Here is a 23,528-nt window from a genome sequence, read left to right as displayed (position 1 = left end):
ATAGTGGTTTGACAGATTCAGTTGTTGGCGTCACTCATCATGTCAGTTCTTTTACCATTTACATAAAACATGTCAGACCTAAATGAAATCAAATACCAATGAATGAGGTTGTCTTTTCCCCCCACTTTTCAGCAATCCAGACAGTTCCAATCTGGAGTAGACAATTGAGAGTTTTGGTTGGTAGTGACACATTTTTTTCTCTTGAAAGAATGAATTGAATCAATAAAGTACAAGCACAGGTAAATAATTCACATTTACTGTAAAGCTTACAGTGTAATAAAATGCTCCTCTGGAATAGTTTATGTATTATAACTAAACAAAAAGAATCTCCACAAAAAATATTAAAATAATGACTTATAATATTGATACTTTCTCCCCCTTTCTCTCTCTTTTTAGACTGTTGGTAAATTAGATTGTTTTATTCCTGAATACTGTGTGAAGATTAAATCTGGCTAAACGGTGGCAACACTCATTCCTATAACGACCGTAATAGTGACTAAAATCTTAATATTGATAACCCTCTGGATATGGATATTGTAATAATTAAATGTATCATCTCAGTCAGTCGGTGGGCACATAAGATACATTAATGACAGAAAAAGATGCTGAAATAAAAAAACTGCAGCAGAAAAAAGGTAAAAACAAGTCTGTTTTCGAGTCGAAGTCGTGGAACCTGGTTAATATTCTAAGTAGTCCTCAGCAGCGAATCACGACCTAGCCCTCCCCCTCCCTCTAGCTCCCCGTCTAGTCAAACAATCCCTGTCTTTCTTTCTTTCCGCAGCAGTAAGTGCAGTGTCTCAAGAGAAGTGGGGTGCATTAACTCAAATCAATAAAGACAAAGGAAACGTCATTGTTTTACATCAGCCATTTCCTCCCTCCCTTCTTCTTCATAGTGAACAGTAATGATTTAAATGATTTCTCATTTGCTCGTTTAATAGTAATAATAATGCTTTTTGGTATGCGATTTCTCCAGGTCTCTCGTATAAAGGGAGAGACAGTGGGTTGGTTGTCTTGATTTTCCTCAGTCTTCCTCTGAAGTCTCATTTTACTTTCACAACAGGGGGGGGTTCCCCGAGTCAGTAACAGTCTTGTGATGTTTGTGTGTGCTCATAGGGTCCTTGGCCAGCTAGCAGGCCTTTCCCACTCTTCCCTCTCTGGGGTTGCCCACACACACAACAGTATTTGAGGAGGCAGCAGGTGACTCAGTGTGCAGTTAATGTGGCCAAAAGGTGTGGTAGCAGGACGCAGAGCAGTAGGGGGACGAGGGCCAGGAGGTGGAGGGTGGAGGCGGTGTTGCAGGCCTTGCCCCCCTCGCAGCGGGACTGTTGGCACAGCACACCCTTAAACTCTGGAGGACAGATACACTTCTGGTTCTGGGAGCACGTCCCACCATTCTGGCACAGGAGCAGCTCCTCGTCACACACATTAGCTGTAGGAGAGAGTGTGGGGGGGGGGGGCAGAAGAGAGGAAGGTGAAGGACGTGGTAGAGAGAGAAGGTGTGGATGAAGGTAGAGAGGGAGGAAGAAGAAAAAAGCGAGAGGAACGGTACATGCAGAGAAAGGGGGTGGAGGATGGTAGGGTTATGGAAGGAGAAGGGAAGAAAGGAGAGATGTAAGTGGCAAAACAACAGTTTCATGAAAGATAAAATGAGGATGGGGAGCAAAGAGAAGGAGAGTAGTAGGATAGAAGGTGAGAGCGATGAGGTGGAAGATGAGAGGACAAGTTTTGCCACAGAAACAACAAGATAGGGAAGAGGGATGGAGTGAGAAGGGAGCAATTAAAAGTAAAGATAAAAAGAGAGGGGGGAAGGAAGAAAAAAAGGGAAGAAAATATGAATTCTCCAACAAGTAACACCTGCCTTCTTTTCTGCCCTCTTTCTTTTCTGTTTTTCCCAAGCATGCATTTTCTCTGGGTCAGTTGAATGTCTCTTTTTAATCAATTAATACATTTTTAAGTCAATGTTTTGTATGTATGTATTTTTAATTCCTACTTGGTTCAACATGTCCACCCAAGAAAGCGAAGGTAACTGAATTAAATGACTATTGTAGCACTCACTTCTGTCATCATGAAGTGCCTTAAGAGGCTATCATATCACCTTATTCGACAACCTAGACACACTACAATTTGTATACCGCCCCAACAAATCAAATCAAATCAAATTGGTCACATACATATGGTTAGTAGATGTTATTTAGAGTGTAGCGAAATGCTTGTGCTTCTAGTTCCGACAGTGCAGCAATATCTAACATGTAATCTAACAATTCCACAACAAATACCTAATACACACATCTAAGTAAGGAATGGAATAAGAATATATAAATATAAATATATGGATGAGCAATGTCAGAGCGGCATAGGCTAAGATACAATATATAGTATATAATACAGTATATACATATGAGATGAGTAATGCAAGATATGTTAACAGTATTAAAATGGCATTATTAAAGTGACTAGATCCATCGACAATGCTCAGTCTTCAACATCATAGTGCTCTCCAAGCTCATCACTAAGCCCAGGGCCCTTGGTCTGAACCCTGCCCTGTGCAACTGAGACCTAAACTTCCTGATGGACCGACCCTGGGTGTTGAAGGTAGGAAACAACACTTCTACCACGCTGATCCTCAACACGGGGGCCCCACAAGGGAGTGTGCTCAGACCCATCCTGTACTCCCTGTTCACCCATGACTGCGTGGCTATGCACATCTCCAACTCAAACATCAGGTTTTCTGACCACATAACAGTGGTAGGTCTGATTACCAACAACGACGAGACAGTCTACAGGGAGGGAGAGCCCTGGCGGAGTGGTGCCAGAAAAACAACCTTTCACTCAACGTCAACAAATCAAAGGAGCTGATCGTGGACTACAGGAGACAGCAGAGAGAACCCGCCCCCACCGATGGGACCGCAGTGGAGAGGGTCAAAAGCTTAAAGTTCCTCGGCATGCACATCACTGAGGACTTGAAATGGTCCTTCCACACCGACAGTGTGGTGAAGAAAGCGCAACAGCGCCTCTTCAACCGCAGGAGGCTGAAGAAATTTGGCTTGGCCACTTAGACCCTCACAAACTTCTACAGATGCACCACCATCAAAATAACGATGTCGGGTTGTATCACCACCTGGTACAGCAACGCATCCCTGGGGGCACACTGCCAGCACCTCAGGACATCTACACCCGATGTCACAGGAAGGCCAAGAAGATCATCAAGGACCTCAGCCACCCGAGCCACAGCCTGTTCACCCTGCTACCATCTTAAAGGCAGAGACAGTACAGGTGCATCAAAGCTGGGACAGAGAGACCGATTTAACAGTCTGATGGTCTGAAATAGAAGCCGTTTATCAGTCATCACTAACCGGCCTACGCCCAGTACCCTGCCCGGAACCTTTGTCACTTTAAAGGAGGCTACAAGCTCCACTCAGCCGATCAATGTGCGTGGATGTGCAAGGGCGGAAGCAGTATTTTTGGGGCATCACACACTTTTGTCCAAATTTTGTTGTTGCGTAGTGTATATCCACCAGAGGTCTTGGGGTGCCAGAGTAGCTTACCAAGCAAGAGGTTCCAAGGCACTCTTTGACTGTAGCTAGGGACGCCATTTGAACTGGTGTTATATGCCTTTTTGTTTACAAATACTAGCTAAATAGCTACATGTCTGGCTAGTCTCGTGTTCTATGCGCTACGATGCTACTTTTTAGCCACAGAAGCAAACTTGTCTCTATATGAATTGCAATTGCTAGATCTTGAACAGCTCTTACAGAAGAAAAAACAAACGACTGAGAAAATGGCAAGTTCATCCACTGACCACTACAAGAGGGGATGTCCAACCCATGCGAAGCATTGATGTTTTTGGCGAATGGCAGCACACAAAGTATCACTGCCAGTTAAGTTAGGAATCTTGACAGTTTGTGGCATCGTCACAGAAGTGTGCCAGACTATCTTGCATGTCCTGATGAAGGATTTTGTTGCTTATCCCTCTGTGGCAAAATGGGCAGAAATCACAAGAGAGTTTGGGGATTGTTGCAATTATCTGTTTTGTGCAGGAGCAGTCGACGGAAAACATATTAGGATCTGAGCTCTAGCAAACTCTAGCAACGAGTACTACTACTACTACAATGACTTTTCTGTATGGTCCTGATGGCAGTCTACGACGTAAAGTCCCACTTCACGATGATCGACATACGAGCATATGGTCGGGAGGGAGATGCGGGAATCTTCTCATAAACCAAGTTCAGCTCCCAAGTCATGGCAGGCCAGCTTTTGCTACCAATGCCAGAGTGCTTGCCGAGGATCCAAACACCGAGCCCATATGTGACTCATTTCAGGAAACTAAGCGTATGTTGTGCATTTGAACATAAACTTTTTAAAATCAAAATGCACTTTTTGGCAGAAATGCCTTCTGGAACATGTTAACTTTCATGTGCCTTAATAACAAACTTGTATGCCATCTGTAAATACGAATACAATTGTGAAATTACAAGCCTAGTTGGTTTAGCCATGGGAAAAAAAGACAAGAACCTTCCCGCTAGCCATGATGGCTTGGAAATGCCGAGGGATGAGTTCGGATTGGTCTGCCATGTAACACACGCTGGTCAATATGTGGAAATATATCTATCTATGTGTAAATCCTTTCTACCGCTGCTTTTTTGATAGATATCATGTAGTAGAACTGCAAAAATGTTGCTCTCCACTTTCTGGAGGACCAAGTTTGAAATCAGTGGAATGCCCGGTGGAATTTGAGTGTGATAGCTAAGGAGATGGAGAAAATTCTAGCGTTTGATTGCAAATATGCAGAGGGTGTCAAAAAGAGAACACACTGTAACGGAACTTGACATTCATTGATTTAAATAAAAATATATACAAATATTTCTACAGTATATTTCTATAGTTAAAATACTCCAAACCAGAAGGTGGCAGTAGCGTTGTTTGGCAATGCCATTGCCTACGGTCTAGATTCCAAGCTATCTGTGCTAATGTTGCTATTTCGTAGAAAGTAGGGCTGTTGTATAAAACACCTGTCTCTGGATTACATCTTCAAACTAAGGGAAACCATGGCATCCGTGACAGAGAGGGAGAAGCGTCCATACATGTATACAGGTAAGATAGTCTAGCTAGCTACATTTTCAGATATCATATGCTTCTAAAAAAGTCATTTTCATTTCAAGATATTGTTGCGTACTGTTAGCTAGCTAATGTTAGCTGGCTGGCTGGCTATGTGTATGATTGGTGTAGTAATATTATTCGTAAATTGAACCTGGTTGTTTAGCTACCTGCAGATTCATGCAGGGTAGTAACGTTATGAGTTGGGATTATGGTTTATTGTTTAGCTAGCTAGTTAGCTGCATGTCTAAGCAAAAGACTCCACTATGCAAGTAATCATTTCACTACACTAGATCCTGTGCATACAAATAAACGTTGATTTGATATAGTATGTGTTTACCAGAGACGGTAATGTGAAAAACATGACCTGCATCCAAGTGAAATTAGGATATAAAGTTAGGCCAACGTATCCACATCCTAAAATTCTCAGAAAGCTATTCTCTGTAATTGGCTCACCATTAACTTGTAAATAATGATCTTGTGAGTTTTTTCTGTAATAATGAAGACAAATTAAAGTGAAGAAGTTGTCAGCTATATGAGGTCATTATTTGAACTGGCTAGCCAGCTAACTTAACATTAGCTAGCTAGCTAACAAGCTAGAAACGAACAAAAACATTGTTTTCGAAAGTTGCTTTGAGTTGCCTGGTTTGTAAAAATAACCATACAAAACGTAAAAATAACAAGACAAAAACATTTGCAGACCTTTTAGATATGTATTTACAATCATAAGAGTAATACACAGGTGAAATGTGATGAAAGGGGAAATAAGAGAAAAAAACAAAGAAAACACAAGTAATTTACCCACCACATTAACATGGGCACGAGTAAATATAGAAAAACATACCCCTCCACCCCAGTGAATAAGAAAAAAGTACACCCACCAGTTTTTGGGGTGAGACGGAGATCTCACTCAAGAGTGGACACAGTACTGATTGATGGTCCTGTGAAGTACATTGTCATGTCCCTGACAAATGGGAGGCATTGATCAGAAGGAATAGACACCACCCTTTGCTGGACCCTGCTGCAGTTTCTTTATTTATATATTTAACGAGGCAAGTCCGTTAAGAACAAATTCTTATTTACAATCGCGGCCTACACTGGCCAAACCCAGACAATGCTGGGCCTGGATACAAACCAGGGTGTCTGTAGTGACACCTCTAGCACTGAGATGCAGTGCCTTAGACTGCTGCACCACTCATCCAGTATAATGTCAGTGTCCAAACGATCTTCAGCTGTCTTCGTCTTCCTGCCACTGGAGCTGGGTTGGGGAGATGGGTTTGAGGTTGATGGAGTTGCAGGGCAGAGAGCAAGGGTGTGCCTGGACGGTGGGATGGGTGTTGGTGAGAAGGGCCTGGGTGTTGGGTAGAGGGGCCTGGGCGTTGGGGAAAATGGCCGAGGGGGGGGGGTTGATAAACTGTCCAAAACACCACCCCCCTCCAACACCTACAAGCAGATGGCAAATACATTAGAATATATTGCAATTAAATATTAAAACATCTCCATGGGCTCCTTTTGAGTTAAAATGCTTACTCAAAATATTTGATTTCATAAACATCTCAATCTAATTAGCACACACCATGGTGCCTGTGTGTCAAATGTTTGAACTAGCCCTGCTAATCATTATGATAACAACACAGGCACTGAATATTTTCCACTCACAATTTCTCCCATCCAGAAAAGAGCTGAATACACATGTTCTAACTAGGTCTGCTAAACATAAGTTCACAAACACACACACACACTGTACAAAAGGAGTCGGCTGCATGACAAGAGTACATACCGTATCTGGCATATTGGTGTATGTCTGACGATGTTTCATGTAAACACGAAGCCAATCCAGTTGTCGGAAAAAAAACGTGAGCAGCCCCACTCCTCATCTCCTTCACCTTTTTCAGACTGCAAACATACCGGTCCCGACTATTTCTCCCTATTTCAGTATCAGTGTTCAAATTTCATGATCTATCCCTCCAGCTGTTGTCTTTTGTGTGCTTGGCCGAATACAACTTCCTGTTGAATGATGAATGAGGGAGAGCTTGGTTTGTTGTTTTGGAAAGTTTTGAAAGTCTCTGAAAAAAGTGTTCAATTGAAAAAGTTTGTTTTACTACCCTTTTGAGTTTGGATCACGTGATGCAGTTGGATCCGCTGCTATCTGTCCGGGGATCCTGCCGACCACGTTACATTACAGCCTTATTCTAAAATGGATCCATTTCCCCCTCATCAATCTACACACAATAACCCATATTGACAAAGCAAAAACATTTTTTTAATAGATATTTTAGTTAATTTAGTAAAAATACAAAACATAAATATCACATTTACATAAGTATTCAGAATCTTTACTCTGTACTTTGTTGAAGCACCTTTGGCAGTGATTACAGCCTCGAGTCTTCTTGGATATGATGCTACAAGCTTGACACACCTGTATTTGGGGAGTTTCTCCCATTCTTCTCTGCAGATCCTGTTAAGCTCTGTCAGGTTGGATGGGAAGCGTTGCTGCACAGCTATTTTCAGGTCTCTCCAGAGATGTTCAATCAGGTTTAAGTCTGGGCTCTGGCTGGGCCACTCAAGGACATTCAGAGACATGTCCCAAAGCCACCCCTGTGTTGTCTTGGCTGTGTGCTTAAGGTAGTGGTCCTGTTGGCAGGTGAACCTTCGCCCCAGTCTGAGATCCTGAGCGTTCGGGAGCAGGTTTACATCAAGGATCTCTCTGTACTTTTCTCCATTCATCTTTCCCTCGATTCTGACTAGTCTCCCAGTCCCTGCCACTGAAAAACATCCCAACAGCATGATGTTGCCACCAACATACTTCACCGTAGGGATGGTGCCAGGGTTCTTCCCGACGTGACGCTTGGCATTCAGGCCAAAGATCTGGGTTTTATCAGGCCAGAGAATCTTGTTTCTCATGGTCTGAGAGTCCTTTAGGTGCCTTTTGACAAACTCCAAGCAGGCTGTTATGTGCCTTTTACTGAGGAGTGGCTTCCGTCTGGCCACTCTACCATAAATGCCTGATTGGTGGAGTGCTCCAGATATGGTTGTCCTTCTGGAACGTTCTGCCATCTCCACAGAGAAAATCTGTAGCTCTTTCATATGGTTAATGGTCACCTCCTTGACCAAGGCCTTTTCCCCCCGATTGCTCAGTTTGGCTGGCTGGCCACCTCTAGGAAGAGTCTTAGTGGTTCCAAACTTCTTCCATTTAAGAATGATGGAGGCCGCTGTGTTCTTGGGGACCTTCAATGCTGCAGACAATTTTTTGGTATCCTTCCCTAGATCTGTGCCTACACACAGTTCTGTCTCGGAGCTCTAAGGACTATTCCTTCGACCTCATGGCTTGGTTTTTACTCTGACACGCACTGTCATCTATGGGACCTTATATAGACAGGTATATGCCTTTCCAAATCATGTCCAATCAATTGAAATCACCACAGGTGGACTCCAATCGAGTTATAGAAACATCTCAAGGATGATCAATGGAAACAGGATGCACCTGAGCTCAATTTCGAGTCTCATAGCAAAGGGTCTGAATACTTCTGTAAATACGGTATTTCCATTTTTAATTTTGAATACATTTGCAAACATTTCTAAAAACCCGTTTTGACTTTGTCATTATGGGGTGTTGGGTGTAGATTGCCATATCCCTGTAATGCTTACAGAAAATATAATTTAAAGTGTTATTGAAGTGCAGTGGTTGCAGGTTCACCTGCCTTATCTAAAGCCTGTTATTTTGGGGTGTTGCTGTAGGCCATCAAGTGTTAACAGTATCTAAATAATGTGTGTGATATCCTTGGCAGTGTATGTGATTTAAACAGAGAGGGACCTGAATATTTTCTGGTTTTCATCAAGCTGTCGGCTCAAGAGGAAGCTTTGCACTGTAACCAATGTCTGTAATCTTTATTCTGAAACTGCATACATACCCATTGGATGCAGTGATCACAATATAAGGGCTATATCCAGGAAAGCTAAAGTTCCAAAAGCTGGGCCTAAAATATTGTATAAGAGACCTTAGAAAATATTTTGATGTGACTCTTATGTGGATTATATAAAAAAATATTTGTTGGTTTGATGTGATTAATAAGGAGCATCCAGACGTTACACTTGATGAATTTATGTTCCAATTATTGATAAACATGCAGCTGTTAAGAAACTGACAGAACTGTTTATGTTCCAAGGATTTCCACTAATGTTCCATCGATGTGGATAGGGGGGTGTTCCCTCTGCTGTTTCCTGAAGTCCACAATCATCTCCTTTCTTTTGTTGACATTGAGTGTGAGTTTATTTTCCTGACACCACACTCCGAGGGCCCTCACCTCCTCCCTGTAGGCCGTCTCGTCGTTGTTGGTAATCAAGCCTACCACTGTAGTGTTGTCTGCAAACTTGATGATTGAGTTTGAGGCGTGCATGGCCACGCAGTCATGAGTCTCTCAAAGTACTTCATGATGACGGAAGTGAGTGCTACGTGGGCAATAGTCATTTAGCTTTGTTACCTTCGCTTTCTTAGGAACAGGAACAATGGTGGACCTCTTGAAGTATGTGGGAACAACAGACTGGGATAAGGATTGATTGAATATGTCCGTAAACACACCAGGCAGCTGGTCTGCTCATTCTCTGAGGATGCGGCTGGGGATGCCGTCTGGGCCAGCAGCCTTGCGAGGGTTAACACGTTTAAATGTTTTACTCACGTTGGCTGCAGTGAAGGAGAGCCCGCATGTTTTGGTAGCGGGCTGTGTCAGTGGCACTGTGTTGTTCTCAAAGCGAGCAAAGAAGTGGTTTTAGTTTGTCTGGAAGCAAGACATTGTGGTCCTCGACAGGGCTGGTTTTCCTTTTGTAGTCCGTGATTGACTGTAGACCCTGCCACATACTTCTCGTGTCTGAGCCGTTGAATTACGACTCTACTTTGTGTCTATACTGATGCTCAGCTTTCTGGCTTGCTGCCAGCTCTTAGTAAACTTTTGTAAAACATGGTGTTTGACCAAATACAATGCCTTTTCTCTGTTAACAAATGAACAACATACTTTTATCATTCTTATAGTATAGAGAAGGGCACTCAACTGCATGTACTGCACTGACACAAATTACTGGTAGATTGGTATTGATATTAGTACGATTATGGGAGCTGTACTGGTAGATTTCAGTGCAGCCTTTGATATTGACCACAACCTGTTGTTGAGAAATGTGTATGTTATGGCTAGGGCTGTTGTGGTGACCTTATTACCGCCACACCGGCAGTCATGAGTCATGACCACAGTAAAATTCCACAGTAATCTCCCTTTATGCACTCTGGAAATACTTTGGTAGTACTCAACTTGCTAATGACCATCAGGTCCTAATGGCCTGGTACTCAGGGCCCTATTGTCCCTCTAACCACTCTAACATCAATGCAAATGAAATCGATAATTACATGAAACACTTATCAAAACAGTATCCTGATTTTAAAACTCAAAATATGATGATCATTTTGAAGAAAGAAGTTCAACAGCAGGTTGAAACTGAGTGTAAAACATGGTTGTTGTGGATGTTGTTGTAAAGCCTAACACAACGGAATGGGCAGCGCTTTCTAAGTTGATTAATTAAAAACAACCATATGCATATTAGAGCTTATGTATATGCATAGGCTTATGAGCCCAAGACTGACAAAAAACAGTAAAAATTATGATAGTTCCTTATTGTTATACAGTCTTGTCTCATCGCTGCAACTCCCGTACGGACTCGGGAGAGGCGAAGGTCGAGAGCCGTGTGTCCTCCGAAACACAACCCGACCAAGCCGCACTGCTTCTTGACACAATGCCCACTTAACCAGGGAGTCAGCCACACCAAGGTGTCGGAGGAAACACCGTGCACCTGGCGACCGTGTCAGTGTGCCCTGTGCCCAGCCTGCCACAGGAGTCGATAGTCTGCAATGGGACAGGAACATCCCTGCTGGCCAAACCCTCTCCTAACCCAGACGACGCTGGGCCAATTGTGCGTCTGCAACAGAGCCTAGACTCGAACACAGCATCTCTAGCACAGCCAGCACTGTGATACAGTGCCTTAGACCACTGCGCCACTCAGGAGGCCCTGATTGTTCCTTATACAATACATTGCCTACCACATATTACGCAAGCCAATAAAACATAAAACAGAACTGATTTAAGATGTCTTTTGTGCATAATTGCTCAAGCATCTACTCAACTTAAATAGTTAGAGTAGACCTAATAGTATTTGTTAGAGTAGACCTAATAGTATTTGTTAGAGTAGACCTAATAGTATTTGTTAGAGTAGACCTAATAGTATTTGTTAGAGTAGACCTAATAGTATTTGTTAGAGTAGACCTAATAGTATTTGTTAGAGTAGACCTAATAGTATTTGTTAGAGTAGACCTAATAGTATTTGTTAGAGTAGACCTAATAGTATTTGTTAGAGTAGACCTAATAGTATTTGTTAGAGTAGACCTAATAGTATTTGTTAGAGTAGACCTAATAGTATTAGTTAGAGTAGACCTAATAGTATTAGTTAGAGTAGACCTAATAGTATTAGTTAGAGTAGACCTAATAGTATTAGTTAGAGTAGACCTAATAGTATTAGTTAGAGTAGACCTAATAGTATTTGTTAGAGTAGACCTAATAGTATTTGTTAGAGTAGACCTAATAGTATTAGTTAGAGTTAGACCTAATAGTATTAGTTAGAGTAGACCTAATTTGTTAGAGTATTAGTTAGAGTAGACCTAATAGTATTTGTTAGAGTAGACCTAATAGTATTAGTTAGAGTAGACCTAATAGTATTTGTTAGAGTAGACCTAATAGTATTTGTTAGAGTAGACCTAATAGTATTTGTTAGAGTAGACCTAATAGTATTTGTTAGAGTAGACCTAATAGTATTTGTTAGAGTAGACCTAATAGTATTTATTAGAGTAGACCTAATAGTATTAGTTAGAGTAGACCTAATAGTATTTGAGTGTGGAATGTATTATTGTGCTACGCTCTATCTGTCTATCCATGAGTCTGGGAGAGAACGTATAGCCCTAGACAATGCTGAAATGTCTATCCATGAGTCTGGGAGAGAACGTATAGCCCTAGACAATGCTGAAATGTCTATCCATGAGTCTGGGAGAGAACGTATAGCCCTAGACAATGCTGAAATGTCTATCCATGAGTCTGGGAGAGAACGTATAGCCCTAGACAATGCTGAAATGTCTATCCATGAGTCTGGGAGAGAACGTACAGCCCTAGACAATGCTGAAATGTCTATCCATGAGTCTGGGAGAGAACATATAGCCCTAGAGAATGCTGAAATGTCTATCCATGAGTCTGGGAGAGAACGTATAGACCTAGACAATGCTGAAATGTCTATCCATGAGTCTGGGAGAGAACGTATAGCCCTAGACAATGCTGAAATGTCTATCCATGAGTCTGGGAGAGAACGTATAGCCCTAGACAATGCTGAAATGTCTATCCATGAGTCTGGGAGAGAACGTATAGCCCTAGACAATGCTGAAATGTCTATCCATGAGTCTGGGAGAGAACGTACAGCCCTAGACAATGCTGAAATGTCTATCCATGAGTCTGGGAGAGAACATATAGCCCTAGAGAATGCTGAAATGTCTATCCATGAGTCTGGGAGAGAACGTATAGACCTAGACAATGCTGAAATGTCTATCCATGAGTCTGGGAGAGAACGTATAGCCCTAGACAATGCTGAAATGTCTATCCATGAGTCTGGGAGAGAACGTATAGCCCTAAAATGCTGAAATGTCTATCCATGAGTCTGGGAGAGAACGTATAGCCCTAGACAATGCTGAAATGTCTATCCATGAGTCTGGGAGAGAACGTATAGCCCTAGACAATGCTGAAATGTCTATCCATGAGTCTGGGAGAGAACGTATAGCCCTAGACAATGCTGAAATGTCTATCCATGAGTCTGGGAGAGAACGTATAGCCCTAGACAATGCTGAAATGTCTATCCATGAGTCTGGGAGAGAACGTATAGCCCTAGACAATGCTGAAATGTCTATCCATGAGTCTGGGAGAGAACGTATAGCCCTAGACAATGCTGAAATGTCTATCCATGAGTCTGGGAGAGAACGTATAGCCCTAGACAATGCTGAAATGTCTATCCATGAGTCTGGGAGAGAACGTACAGCCCTAGACAATGCTGAAATGTCTATCCATGAGTCTGGGAGAGAACGTACAGCCCTAGACAATGCTGAAATGTCTATCCATGAGTCTGGGAGAGAACGTACAGCCCTAGACAATGCTGAAATGTCTATCCATGAGTCTGGGAGAGAACGTACAGCCCTAGACAATGCTGAAATGTCTATCCATGAGTCTGGGAGAGAACGTATAGCCCTAGACAATGCTGAAATGTCTATCCATGAGTCTGGGAGAGAACGTACAGCCCTAGACAATGCTGAAATGTCTATCCATGAGTCTGGGAGAGAACGTACAGCCCTAGACAATGCTGAAATGTCTATCCATGAGTCTGGGAGAGAAGCCCTAGACAATGCTGAAATGTCTATCCATGCCCTAGACAATGCTGAAATGTCTATCCATGAGTCTGGGAGAGAACGTATAGCCCTAGACAATGCTGAAATGTCTATCCATGAGTCTGGGAGAGAACGTATAGCCCTAGACAATGCTGAAATGTCTATCCATGAGTCTGGGAGAGAACGTATAGCCCTAGACAATGCTGAAATGTCTATCCATGAGTCTGGGAGAGAACGTATAGCCCTAGACAATGCTGAAATGTCTATCCATGAGTCTGGGAGAGAACGTACAGCCCTAGACAATGCTGAAATGTCTATCCATGAGTCTGGGAGAGAACGTACAGCCCTAGACAATGCTGAAATGTCTATCCATGAGTCTGGGAGAGAACGTACAGCCCTAGACAATGCTGAAATGTCTATCCATGAGTCTGGGAGAGAACGTACAGCCCTAGACAATGCTGAAATGTCTATCCATGAGTCTGGGAGAGAACGTACAGCCCTAGACAATGCTGAAATGTCTATCCATGAGTCTGGGAGAGAACGTACAGCCCTAGACAATGCTGAAATGTCTATCCATGAGTCTGGGAGAGAACGTACAGCCCTAGACAATGCTGAAATGTCTATCCATGAGTCTGGGAGAGAACGTACAGCCCTAGACAATGCTGAAATGTCTATCCATGAGTCTGGGAGAGAACGTACAGCCCTAGACAATGCTGAAATGTCTATCCATGAGTCTGGGAGAGAACGTACAGCCCTAGACAATGCTGAAATGTCTATCCATGAGTCTGGGAGAGAACGTACAGCCCTAGACAATGCTGAAATGTCTATCCATGAGTCTGGGAGAGAACGTATAGCCCTAGACAATGCTGAAATGTCTATCCATGAGTCTGGGAGAGAACGTATAGCCCTAGACAATGCTGAAATGTCTATCCATGAGTCTGGGAGAGAACGTATAGCCCTAGACAATGCTGAAATGTCTATCCATGAGTCTGGGAGAGAACGTATAGTCCTAGACAATGCTGAAATGTCTATCCATGAGTCTGGGAGAGAACGTATAGCCCTAGACAATGCTGAAATGTCTATCCATGAGTCTGGGAGAGAACGTATAGCCCCCTAGACAATGCTGAAATGTCTATCCATGAGTCTGGGAGAGAACGTATAGCCCTAGACAATGCTGAAATGTCTATCCATGAGTCTGGGAGAGAACGTACAGCCCTAGACAATGCTGAAATGTCTATCCATGAGTCTGGGAGAGAACGTACAGCCCTAGACAATGCTGAAATGTCTATCCATGAGTCTGGGAGAGAACGTACAGCCCTAGACAATGCTGAAATGTCTATCCATGAGTCTGGGAGAGAACGTACAGCCCTAGACAATGCTGAAATGTCTATCCATGAGTCTGGGAGAGAACGTACAGCCCTAGACAATGCTGAAATGTCTATCCATGAGTCTGGGAGAGAACGTACAGCCCTAGACAATGCTGAAATGTCTATCCATGAGTCTGGGAGAGAACGTATAGCCCTAGACAATGCTGAAATGTCTATCCATGAGTCTGGGAGAGAACGTATAGCCCTAGACAATGCTGAAATGTCTATCCATGAGTCTGGGAGAGAACGTATAGCCCTAGACAATGCTGAAATGTCTATCCATGAGTCTGGGAGAGAACGTATAGCCCTAGACAATGCTGAAATGTCTATCCATGAGTCTGGGAGAGAACGTATAGCCCTAGACAATGCTGAAATGTCTATCCATGAGTCTGGGAGAGAACGTACAGCCCTAGACAATGCTGAAATGTCTATCCATGAGTCTGGGAGAGAACGTACAGCCCTAGACAATGCTGAAATGTCTATCCATGAGTCTGGGAGAGAACGTACAGCCCTAGACAATGCTGAAATGTCTATCCATGAGTCTGGGAGAGAACGTACAGCCCTAGACAATGCTGAAATGTCTATCCATGAGTCTGGGAGAGAACGTACAGCCCTAGACAATGCTGAAATGTCTATCCATGAGTCTGGGAGAGAACGTATAGCCCTAGACAATGCTGAAATGTCTATCCATGAGTCTGGGAGAGAACGTATAGCCCTAGACAATGCTGAAATGTCTATCCATGAGTCTGGGAGAGAACGTATAGCCCTAGACAATGCTGAAATGTCTATCCATGAGTCTGGGAGAGAACGTATAGCCCTAGACAATGCTGTTAGTTCATTGATTGTGCAGGGTGGCTTACAGTTAGCCTACAATTATTGCGAATTTGTATTTGATTTTGAATAGTTTAGTAATAGAGATAATTACTTGGGTGACACATATCCTTTAGCTAATCAAAATATCTCACTAACATGCGTTTCCATCTCCTCTCTCTCCTTTATTCCTTTCTCGAGCGTACAGAGGGGCTGTCAACAGTTTAGGGATATTTTTCATTGCGAAAACACGTTACTATCGATGTTCCAAACCAGATTTCACTTGGTTTCCAAAATGAACCACTGAGTAGCTCCAGGAACAGGGTTGGAGAGCTCATGGCATATGGAGTTAGGGCGGTATATCACCTGTCAGCGAGAGCATGCTCCTCAAACAGTAGTTGATGCATGGAGTCAAATAAGTGTTTATTTCTCCTCTGCTCATATTAAGCACAGCTCCGCTATAACACCAAAGTAGCCTACCAGGCATAATTGGAAAAATGGACCGGCGGGAAAGCTCGTGGCCTCGAGTTTGTTATTCTAAATCAAAACATATTAGTAAAACTGAGAATAGTCTGGATAGTTGGATGGGTGAAAATATGATGAGATTACAGCTGTGCAGCCTGAGGCGAGGAACAGAGCGCAAGCTTTTTTGCAACTTTTTCAAATCATTAATTGCCTATCGCATAATTTAGCCCATATATATTTTGATTTCTAAGGTTTGTATCATTCACAACTAAAATGGCCAAATGACTCTCAATCTGGTGTATAGGGCCTAATAAAATGCATATCTTATCTATATATATGTATAGGGCCTAATAATATGCATATCTTATATTCCTGGCATGAATAGCAGGAAGTTGAAATTGGGCACGCTGTTTATCCAAAAGGGAAAATGCTGCCCCCTATACCTTAAGACGTTAACCACTCCACAAATTTCTTATTAACTTCTTGGTGACAGGGGGCAGTATTTTCACGTCCGGATGAAATGCATGCCCAAATTCAACTGCCTGCTTCTCATCCCCAGAAGATAAGATATGCATATTATTAGTAGATTTGGATATAAAACACTATGAAGTTTCTAAAACTGTTTGAATCATGTCTGTGAGTATAACATAACTTCTTTAATAGGCGAAACCTCGAGGACCAACCCATCAGATTTTTTTTTGATGTCACTCTCTTTTAAATGAGTTTTCATTGGGAATCCAGATTTCTAAGGGACCTTCTTGCAGTTCCCATCGCTTCCACTGGATGTCAACAGTCTTTAGAAATTGGTTGAGGTTATTCCTTTGTGTAATGAAGAAGTACGGCCATCTTGAACGAGGGTCACTTAAAGTGTACTGTTTGATAGAGGCGCGTGACCAGAAAGCTAGCTACAGTTTGTTTTCTTCCTGTATTGAACACAGATCATCCCGTCTTCAATTTTATCGATTATTTAGTGTAAAAAATACCTAAAGTTGTATTACAAAAGTAGTTTGAAATGTTTTGGCAAAGTTTACAGGTAACTTTGAGATATTTTGTAGTCACGTTGAGCAAGTTGGAACCTGTGTTTTCTGGATCAAACGCGTCAAATAAATGGACATTTTGGATATATTTCGACGGAATTAATCGAACAAAAGGACCATTTGTGATGTTTATGGGACATATTTTAAGTGCCAACAAAAGAAGCTCGTCAAAGGTAACGCATGAACTATATTTGTGTCGCGCCTGCAGGGTTGAAATATGTTTTCTCTCTTTGTTTACTATGGTGTTATCCTCAGATAATAGCATTGTTTTGCTTTCGCCTAAAAGCGTTTTTGATAATTTGACATGTTGGCTGGATTCACAACAAGTGTAGCTTTAATTAGTTTTCTTGCATGTGTGATTTAATGAAAGTTTTTTTTTGTTGTAATTTATTTGAATCTGGCGCTCTGCATTTTCCCTGGCTTCAGGCCAGGTGGGACGCTGGCTTCAGGGAAAAGACGTCTGGCGCTCTGCATTTTCCCTGGCTTCAGGCCAGGTGGGACGCTGGCTTCAGGGAAAAGACGTCTGGCGCTCTGCATTTTCCCTGGCTTCAGGCCAGCCAGGTGGACGGCTTCAGGGAAAAGACTGTCTGGCGCTCTGCATGGCTTCAGGGAAAAGACGTCTGGCGCTCTGCATTTTCCCTGGCTTCAGGCCAGGTGGGACGCTGGCTTCAGGGAAAAGACGTCTGGCGCTCTGCATTTTCCCTGGCTTCAGGCCAGGTGGGACGCTGGCTTCAGGGAAAAGACGTCTGGCGCTCTGCATTTTCCCTGGCTTCAGGCCAGGTGGGACGCTGGCTTCAGGGAAAAGACGTCTGGCGCTCTGCATTTTCCCTGGCTTCAGGCCAGGTGGGACGCTGGCTTCAGGGAAAAGACGCTAGCGTCCCACATATCTCAGAGAGGTTATTAACAAACTATCGTTTTGGCAAGTCGGTTACATTGTGCATGACACAAGTCATTTTTCCAATAATTGTTTACAGACAGATTATTTCACTTATATTTCACTGTATCACAATTCCAGTGGGTCAGAAGTTAACATACACTAAGTTGACTGTGATTTTAAACAGCTTGAAAAATTCCATAAAATGTCATGGCTTTAAAAGCTTCTGATAGGCTAATTGACATAATTTGAGTCAATTGGAGGTGTACCTGTGGATGTATTTCAAGGCCAACCTTCAAACTCAGTGCCTCTTTGCTTGACATCATGGGAAAATCAAAAGAAATAAGCCAAGAACTCAGATTTTTTTTTGTAGACCTCCACAAGTCTGGTGCATCCTTGGGAGCAATTTCCAAATGCCTGAAGGTACCACGTTCATCTGTACAAACAATAGTTCGCAAGGTTAAACACCATGGGACCACATAGCCATCATACTGCTCAGGAAGGAGATGCATTCTCTCTCCTAGAGATGAACGTACTGAGAAAAGTGCAAATCAATCACAGAACAACAGCAAAGGACCTTGTGAAGATGCTGGAGGAAAACAGGTACAAAAGTATCTATAACCACAGCAAAAGGAGTTCTATATCAGCATAACCTGAAAGGCCGCTCAGCAAGGAGGCCTACAAACCTGCCTCAGTTACACCAGCTCTGTCAGGAGGAATGGGCCAAAATTCACCCAACTTATTGTGGGATGCTTGTGGAAGTCTACCCGAAAAGTTTGACCCAAGTTAAACAATGTAAAGGCAATGCTACCAAATACTAATTGAGTGTGTGCAAACTTCTGACCCACTGGGAATGTGATGAATGAAATAAAAGCTGAAATAAATCGTTCTCTCTACTATTATTCGGAAATTTCACTGACCTAAGACAGGGAATTTTTACTTGGATTAAATGAAAAACTGAGTTTTTGGCTAAGATGTATGTAAACTTCCGACTTCAACTGTATATACTGTTTTCTAGTCATGGCTCATCCTATATAACTACTGCGGTACACACAATTATTTACTTATATATATTACTGCATTGTTGGATCTCGATATACAATCATTTTGCTACACCTGCAATAACATCTGCAAATCTGTGTATGCGACCAATAAACTGTCATTGATTGATTGAGAAGACTCATATATAGACTCTTATTTGCCTATACATCATAGGTTGAATGAATAATGTCACACCCTGATCTGGTCACCTGTCCTTCTGATTGTCTCCACCCCCTCGAGGTGTCGCTTATTATCCCCGGTGTATATATCCCCGTGTTCTCTGTCTCTCTGTGCCAGTTCGTCTTGTTTGCCAACTCAACCAGCGTTTTTACTTGCTCCTATTTTTCCCAGTCTCTGTTTGTTTCTAGTCCTCCTGGTTTCGACCCTTGCCTGTCCTGACTCCGAACCCGCCTGGCTGACCACTCTGCCTGTTCTGACTACCAGCCTGCCTATCCCCTTGTACTGTTTTTGGACTCGGATCTGGTTTCTCACCCCTGCCTGGCCTGACCTCAAGACTGCTTATCGTCTGGTACTGTTTGGACTCTGACCTGGTTTAATAAATATCGGAGCTCTATCATCTGCCTCCTGTGTCTGCATTTGGGTCTCGCTTCGTGCCCTTATAACATACCATCATTAAAAAGCTATAAACAGGGTGGTGAAATGCACTCTGGTAGTTTTTATATTGTACAAGATAGTTGACTTAAAAACATAGTATGTGTACAAGAGAGCGTGTATGTGTGTTTGTCACAGCATGTGTGCATGCCTCATGCATGTGTGTGTGTGCGTGCGTGCATGCATGTGTGTGTGTGTGCGTGGATGCACGTGTGTGACAGAGACGTGAAGATTTGTGGGGCATGACACAAAAGCATGCTTAAGCTTTTCTGTTCTGGATCTTGCTGTGCATCTTGCTGAAGAAAGTAAATATGGTCCAATGGTGCTTCCGTGCCATATTTCTGAAAGCGACCTAAATACCTAGCCTTTTACTCTCTCACTTTAATCTAAATATGGGATCCACTATGTCCTACTTACACATTTGGCTAACTAACCAACTGCAGTAAAGAGGGATTCCTTCTGATTCTAGCCTGTAGGGAAAAAGAGGTAGGTGGGGCTATATGTGTTTGAGACGTGGCCCTGCCCTGACTGTATGGCAGCTTCACCCAAACTCTTGACGATGTGCTGATTATTTGAATTGGCAGTAGTGTAGTGCTCGGGCAAAAACCAAAATGTGCACCCCTTGGAGTCCTTAGGACCGAGTTTGGGAAATGCTGCTGTATGGTATATCATATGGCAAAAGAGGCTCCCAAAAATTGTGTTAAGTGACAGGGTCATCAATTAAAAGAACAGGTGATGCTCCTAACATGATACACGCCCCAGTCCCATGGGTAAGCAAGGAGATATGGATGCTAAGATTAACACAAAGACCAAGTGGCAGAGTGTGGAGAGAGGTTTCTGCATCTGAACAAAGGGCACTATATCAAGCATGGGCACTTACATAGATGCACCTAAATAAAAACTCCTCTCCACCCCCACTCTAAGGCCTTCTCCCGCTGTATACTCACAGTAACAGCCTTGTTTCCAGTAGTACCCAGGGAAACAGTCGTCACACTTGGGCCCCGTAGTGCCATCTTTACACTGGCAGAAGCCTGTCCCATTACACCGGTCATGGACAGAACCCATCTGGTTACAGTTACACTCTGGTGAGAGAGGAGGGAGGGGGAGACGAGAACGAGAGAAAGAGAGAGAAGACATGTTAGAAAATATATTTATTTCATTTGGTGTGTGCTTGCATGAGTGCATGAGACGCACACACACACTGTCTCCCTGCGTTCTCTCTCTCCTTTTCTCTCTGCTCTGTATTGATTCGGTGCCAGTCTCAGTGTGCCAGTAGCCTGGCAGGTGAGCTAATGGGGCCTCATTTGTGCTGACTCCAAGGCCTGGTCCCTGCCCCCCCATTTCTGCTCCTACCCCCTAGCCGCTCACCTGCAGATGGACTACATCAACACCACAGTCAACTCAAGGATACCCTGGGGTGGCAGGGTAGCTTAGTGGTTAGAGCGTTGGACTAGTAACCAGAAAGTTGCAAGTTCAAACCCTGGAGCTGACAAGGTACAAATCTGTCATTCTGCCCCTGAACAAGCAATTAACCCACTGTTCCTAGGCTGTCATTGAAAATAAGAATTTATTCTTAACTGACTTGCCTAGTTGAATAAAAAAAATAATAGTCTTATCTCAGTGTGTCAGTGTTTTTCTACTGTCTTTATCTGTTTTGTTGTTCTTTTTTCCACGCAGTATCGGTTGGAGATGGAAATGCTGATCTTTCTAAACTGTATGGTTGATCAATGATTCCTTGGTGAATCAACATTACACACTTTGTTTGTTTGTGTTTGTTTGTGTTACACACAACGCCTCATGACTATTCTGCAGTAAATGCACACACACACACACACACACACACACACACACACACACACACACACACACACACACACACACACACACACACACACACACACACTGTGACTGACCGATGCAGACACCCTCATCATCCAGTTCAGCTGAGTTATTTCTGAAGTAGCCCAGTCTGCAGTGCTGGCAGTTCTGTCCTCTTGTATTGTGCTTGCAGCTGACACACGTTACGATGTTCAGGTAGTCTATGTAGCTGCAGCGGTTCGAGTGGCCGTAGCACTCACAGTCTGAGAGGAGAGAGAAGAGTTAAAGAATGGTTATGGGATGGTTAGAGTGGCCGTAGCACTCACAGTCTGAGAGGAGAGAGAAGAGTTAAAGAATGGTTTGAGAATGGTTATGGGATGGTTAGAGTGGCCGTAGCACTCACAGTCTGAGGGGAGAGAGAAGAGTTAAAGAATGGTTTGAGAATGGTTATGGGATGGTTAGAGTGGCCGTAGCACTCACAGTCTGAGAGGAGAGAGAATAGTTAAAGAATGGTTTGAGAATGGTTATGGGACGGTTAGAGTGGCCGTAGCACTCACAGTCTGAGGGGAGAGAGAAGAGTTAAAGAATGGTTTGAGAATGGTTATGGGATGGTTAGAGTGGCCGTAGCACTCACAGTCTGAGAGGAGAGAGAAGAGTTAAAGAATGGTTTGAGAATGGTTATGGGATGGTTAGAGTGGCCGTAGCACTCACAGTCTGAGGGGAGAGAGAAGAGTTAAAGAATGGTTTGAGAATGGTTATGGGATGGTTAGAGTGGCCGTAGCACTCACAGTCTGAGGGGAGAGAGAAGAGTTAAAGAATGGTTTGAGAATGGTTATGGGATGGTTAGAGTGGCCGTAGCACTCACAGTCTGAGAGGAGAGAGAAGAGTTAAAGAATGGTTTGAGAATGGTTATGGGATGGTTAGAGTACAGTAGTGACATTGGAGGAGAGAGAAGAGTTAAAGAATGGTTTGAGAATGGTTATGGGATGGTTAGAGTACAGTAGTGACATTGGAGGGGAGAGAGAAGAGTTAAAGAATGGTTTGAGAATGGTTATGGGATGGTTAGAGTACAGTAGTGACATTGGAGGGGAGAGAGAAGAGTTAGTGTTATTAACAGTGGGACATAGGACAGTGTTTCCCAACTCCACTCCTCGAGTACCCCCAACAGTTTTAATAAACAGTTAGAGTAGGTTTAGGATATTAACAATTTAGGAACGCTTCAAATATCTTAACGTCAGGCAATCTGAGTCAATGAATCGATAATGAGTGCTTTCATCATTGTAGAAAGAGAGAGAGATCCTTCCTGTGATTATCTTTACTGAGGTTTGTACCTAATTAAGGTTTTATTAAGCTTCAGAAGTCAGCTGCAGTGTGTGTGCGCTGCAAGGCATCGCTGTCCTCTAAGGAGGCGTTTACCAGGCATGTTTATGCAAATACACATTTAAATGCACACTAAAAAGTTGGCGTTTAGCTGTTTAATTAGCCATCACATTATTAATTTATTATTGTTTGGTTGATGACACTGAAATATTTATGGGCTGTTTTGAGAGGGGAGAACTGCGAACTGAGAAGTCAAATAAAACGCGCACACACACTTGCACAGGCTCACATAAAATGCTTCTCTCAGTGATAAAAGATGGGTCAGGTGAGAAACGTTACTCAGTAATTCAATATAAATACCCACCACAGACGGGAGAATGGGGCATTGTTCCACAAATGCAGGAAAAGTCAAGATGGGACTTCATGGAAAGCCGTAAATAAAATATTGTAACAAGGGAGAGGCTCTTATTTTGAAGATTCCGTATGCCTATATTACTTGGCATTCAAAATAGGGATGAATAATATTTCTGTCACACATTAGGAGAAGTGTTGGACAGGGAGCAAATGGACCTGTTTGAATGGGTGATAAATAGTGATTAGCAATGACTAGATAGTGACCTGTGGATACAACATAG

At 42.9% G+C, this 23,528-nt stretch overlaps 1 protein-coding gene across 2 annotated transcripts in view; it reads right to left on the bottom strand.

Annotated features, from left to right (window-relative positions):
- Positions 1-240: 240 nt before the first annotated feature.
- LOC112230760 (netrin-G2-like) overlaps positions 241-23,528 on the bottom strand; it is a 155,025-nt gene continuing 131,737 nt past the window's right edge. For both annotated transcript variants that reach the window (XM_042311251.1, XM_042311252.1), the window contains 3 exons: positions 21,669-21,836; positions 20,703-20,837; positions 241-1,429 (listed from right to left, as the gene is read on the bottom strand). In XM_042311251.1, coding sequence (XP_042167185.1) covers positions 1,203-1,429; positions 20,703-20,837; positions 21,669-21,836 — 530 coding nt within the window. In that variant the 3' untranslated portion in view covers positions 241-1,202. The remainder of the gene's footprint in view (positions 1,430-20,702; positions 20,838-21,668; positions 21,837-23,528) is intronic.

This window comes from Oncorhynchus tshawytscha, linkage group LG33 (assembly GCF_018296145.1).
Source record: "Oncorhynchus tshawytscha isolate Ot180627B linkage group LG33, Otsh_v2.0, whole genome shotgun sequence".
Taxonomy (NCBI): domain Eukaryota; kingdom Metazoa; phylum Chordata; class Actinopteri; order Salmoniformes; family Salmonidae; genus Oncorhynchus; species Oncorhynchus tshawytscha.
The sequence above is the reverse complement of the archived record's forward strand: the minus strand, read 5'-3'. Positions and strand labels throughout refer to the sequence as shown.